Raw genomic sequence first — 2,657 nt, forward strand, 5'->3', positions numbered from 1 at the left:
ATAAATTTCCGTTATTTCAGCCACCCATTCTGTGGGGTTTTGTTGTGGAAAGCCTAACGAATCAGTACGTTACCCCAGGTAGAGATTTCTTCCTGGATAGTCTTTTTACTTTCCTGTCATTCCTAAAGGCTATCTCAAGATCTTGCTTATGTGATTGCAGCTCCTTGTTTCTAAAGTTGATGGGCATAGGGGAGGTCCTGATCTTAGCCTCACCAGAACTAGCACAGAGCCTTTCAAAGAGCAGATGCTCAAACAATAAATGAAGACAGTAAGAGGTCTAACTTGTTAAGATTTAATACCTCCTGCATCTTTCAAGAAGCATATCGAGGTATAAATTATTTAATTTTACAAAACAGAAGACAGAAAAGATGGAGAACAATCAAGGTTGATCATGTTTTGAAATTTTTTTCATTTTATTTTTTCATTCCATTGTCCCAGCAGTATTATTGTGGATTGCTTCCCATTTCAGCAAAAGTCCCTATTTTGATGTCAAATTTTCTTATCTGGATGATTTTTTAAAAGTCTTGGTCTTCAGTAGGGTGGGAGAAGCTGCTGGACGTGGCCGTGGAACATGCCTGGTGGTGCCAGGCCTGGCTGGAACTGTGACTCGAGCTCTCTCCTCCTCATCTCGCAAAGCTTCTTCATATTGTGATGAGAAGGCGCTGGGGGACCGTATCATTGACTTTTGCCAAAAATTCCAAGACTTTCATTTTGCTGGTTTCAGCATGGGCTCGTGGGCCCCACAGGAACACGTAACGTGGAGGATCACTGTTGGCAACCTGGCGGTACTCCAGGTACTTCATCGTCACAAAGTCTTTGGTGATGAGCTTCCTGGGCTCTCCGTAGATGAAGTGTTTTCTCCCAGCATATACTTGCATCATATTCAAGAATTTCCAGATATCTTCCTCAGAGGCACAGTTGCCCTTCACGAAGATCACAGCCAGAACTGTCATCAAGAGACCGGTCTTAGGTAAGCCCCTACCATCCCACACTCTCCCATTGTTGGGCAGGTTCAGTTTGCTGATAAGGTCATAGGAGTGGATGGTTGAATCAACTTCCTTCAAGTCAACTGCAAAGACAGCCTCAATGTGTTCAGAGGCTCTCTTGAGAATCTCGGCAAATCGGTTATGGTATCTTGGGTGGATAATCTTCAGCATGTTTTCCTTAATTATGGGCTGTTTCATTTTATATTTATGCAGAAGGAACTGTTCCAACAAACTTGTCATGCTGTTCAGAGTATCACTGTAGGTGTTCTCGGTAGAAGATGAGACATCGGAGGAACCTGAATCTTCCTCATCTTGACTGGTATCTTCTTCATCAGATTTTGTGTCAGAAGTAGTTGAAAAAGTGCTGGTAGTAGATGGGGCTTCCGAAGACCCCTGGGAAGTGCTATTTGACCCAGTAGCTGATGAGCTCTGTGAATTATCTTCTAAAAGAGAAGAGGTAGAGAGAAGCTCTTCCATTACTGCAGCAGGCTGAACTCCCTTTTGACTCTGGGGCTCATATCGGGCCTGGTGGCGTTTCTCACAGATGCAGAGCTTATGATTCTGACCCCGAGGCATGATGACTGCGCTGGGGGACAATGATTAGAAGTGTGAGTAGGAGGGCAGGTGATAAGGGCACACAGGAAGACGAAGGTTGAGTGTGCAGCCGCAGCAGGGAAATACCACCTTGGTTATCAGGAAGGCTACATTTGTGGTTTTCTTGAGGGCACTGTTCTGAAAACCCCCAGGGTTCCTATTCTCCTAATCAGCTGTCCTTTGGGAAACATATTGAAGGAAATTAGAGTGATCTTTAGGCTTCATCCTGCTACCCCTGCCTCAGGCACGCTGGGGTGAGAGAAGGAGCTGGTAGCCTCCTACACAGAGGCATCTGTTATTTCACATTCAAGACCACCACCCAACTAGTGGCCAGTCATAGGACCCGTTCCCTCTGCTATTCTCTAGTTGGCATCACAAAGCTCCCTGGGATTTCTGAGAAATGAAGAGGTCCTCAGCTTATCACCCCAGTCAGTAGTTATCACCCAGTACTGAGTGCTCAGGGGGAAGTTTTCTATCCTGGCCTCTGGAGTCCTCAACATGAATTAAGAGTGCTTCCTTTGGTTCCCCATAGGGCCTGGTGTCCCCACCCCTTTCTTGGAATAGTATCTGCACCTTCATAATAAGGGTTTCATTTCCTACACATCTGATATAAATAAATGTTGGTGGAACTTCAGCTTGATAGCTCTGCCCTGGTTCTTCAAGGGCTACAAGGAACAGGGCTGGATTCATGATCACTTCTTTTATTGGTAGATGATCCCTCAGTCCTTGCTTTGACCTCTGTTGTGGCCTGAAAGTCTACCCTCCCTTCCCCTTGGGTCCACCCTGTCTACTACTATACTTTCTTATAGTAGGGCAAGCATCTCCGTGAGACCCCTAGGAAAAAGTAAGATTCTCCTCATCCGTCCATACCTGTCCTTGGTCTTCTGAGGCACAGAGGATGAGATGAATCATATGGTTATGGGGTGTGTGGTTCCCTTCGTCTTCAGGGTATTCAGTTGGTTTCTGGAAAACCTGGAAATAATCTCACTGCTGGCCCTAGGCTATACCCCTTGGACCATGTCCCAACCCCACTTGTGACTTCATAGAAGGAAATGGGCATGTCATGTCAACAATGAG

At 45.7% G+C, this 2,657-nt stretch overlaps 1 protein-coding gene across 1 annotated transcript; it reads right to left on the minus strand.

Moving 5' to 3' along the window:
- Window positions 1–529: 529 nt before the first annotated feature.
- Window positions 530–2,173, minus strand: LOC113889351 (melanoma-associated antigen B5-like; the record flags this gene model as incomplete). The annotated part of the gene is given in 2 exon segments (XM_027536031.1): window positions 530–667; window positions 669–2,173. Coding segments are annotated over 2 exon segments (1,032 nt in total), but the record flags the coding sequence as incomplete, so codon positions are not given.
- Between the last annotated feature and the right edge of the window lie 484 nt (window positions 2,174–2,657).

The sequence above is a fragment of the Bos indicus x Bos taurus genome, unplaced genomic scaffold (genome assembly GCF_003369695.1).
Source record: "Bos indicus x Bos taurus breed Angus x Brahman F1 hybrid unplaced genomic scaffold, Bos_hybrid_MaternalHap_v2.0 tig00011814_arrow_arrow_obj, whole genome shotgun sequence".
In the NCBI taxonomy this organism is placed as follows: domain Eukaryota; kingdom Metazoa; phylum Chordata; class Mammalia; order Artiodactyla; family Bovidae; genus Bos; species Bos indicus x Bos taurus.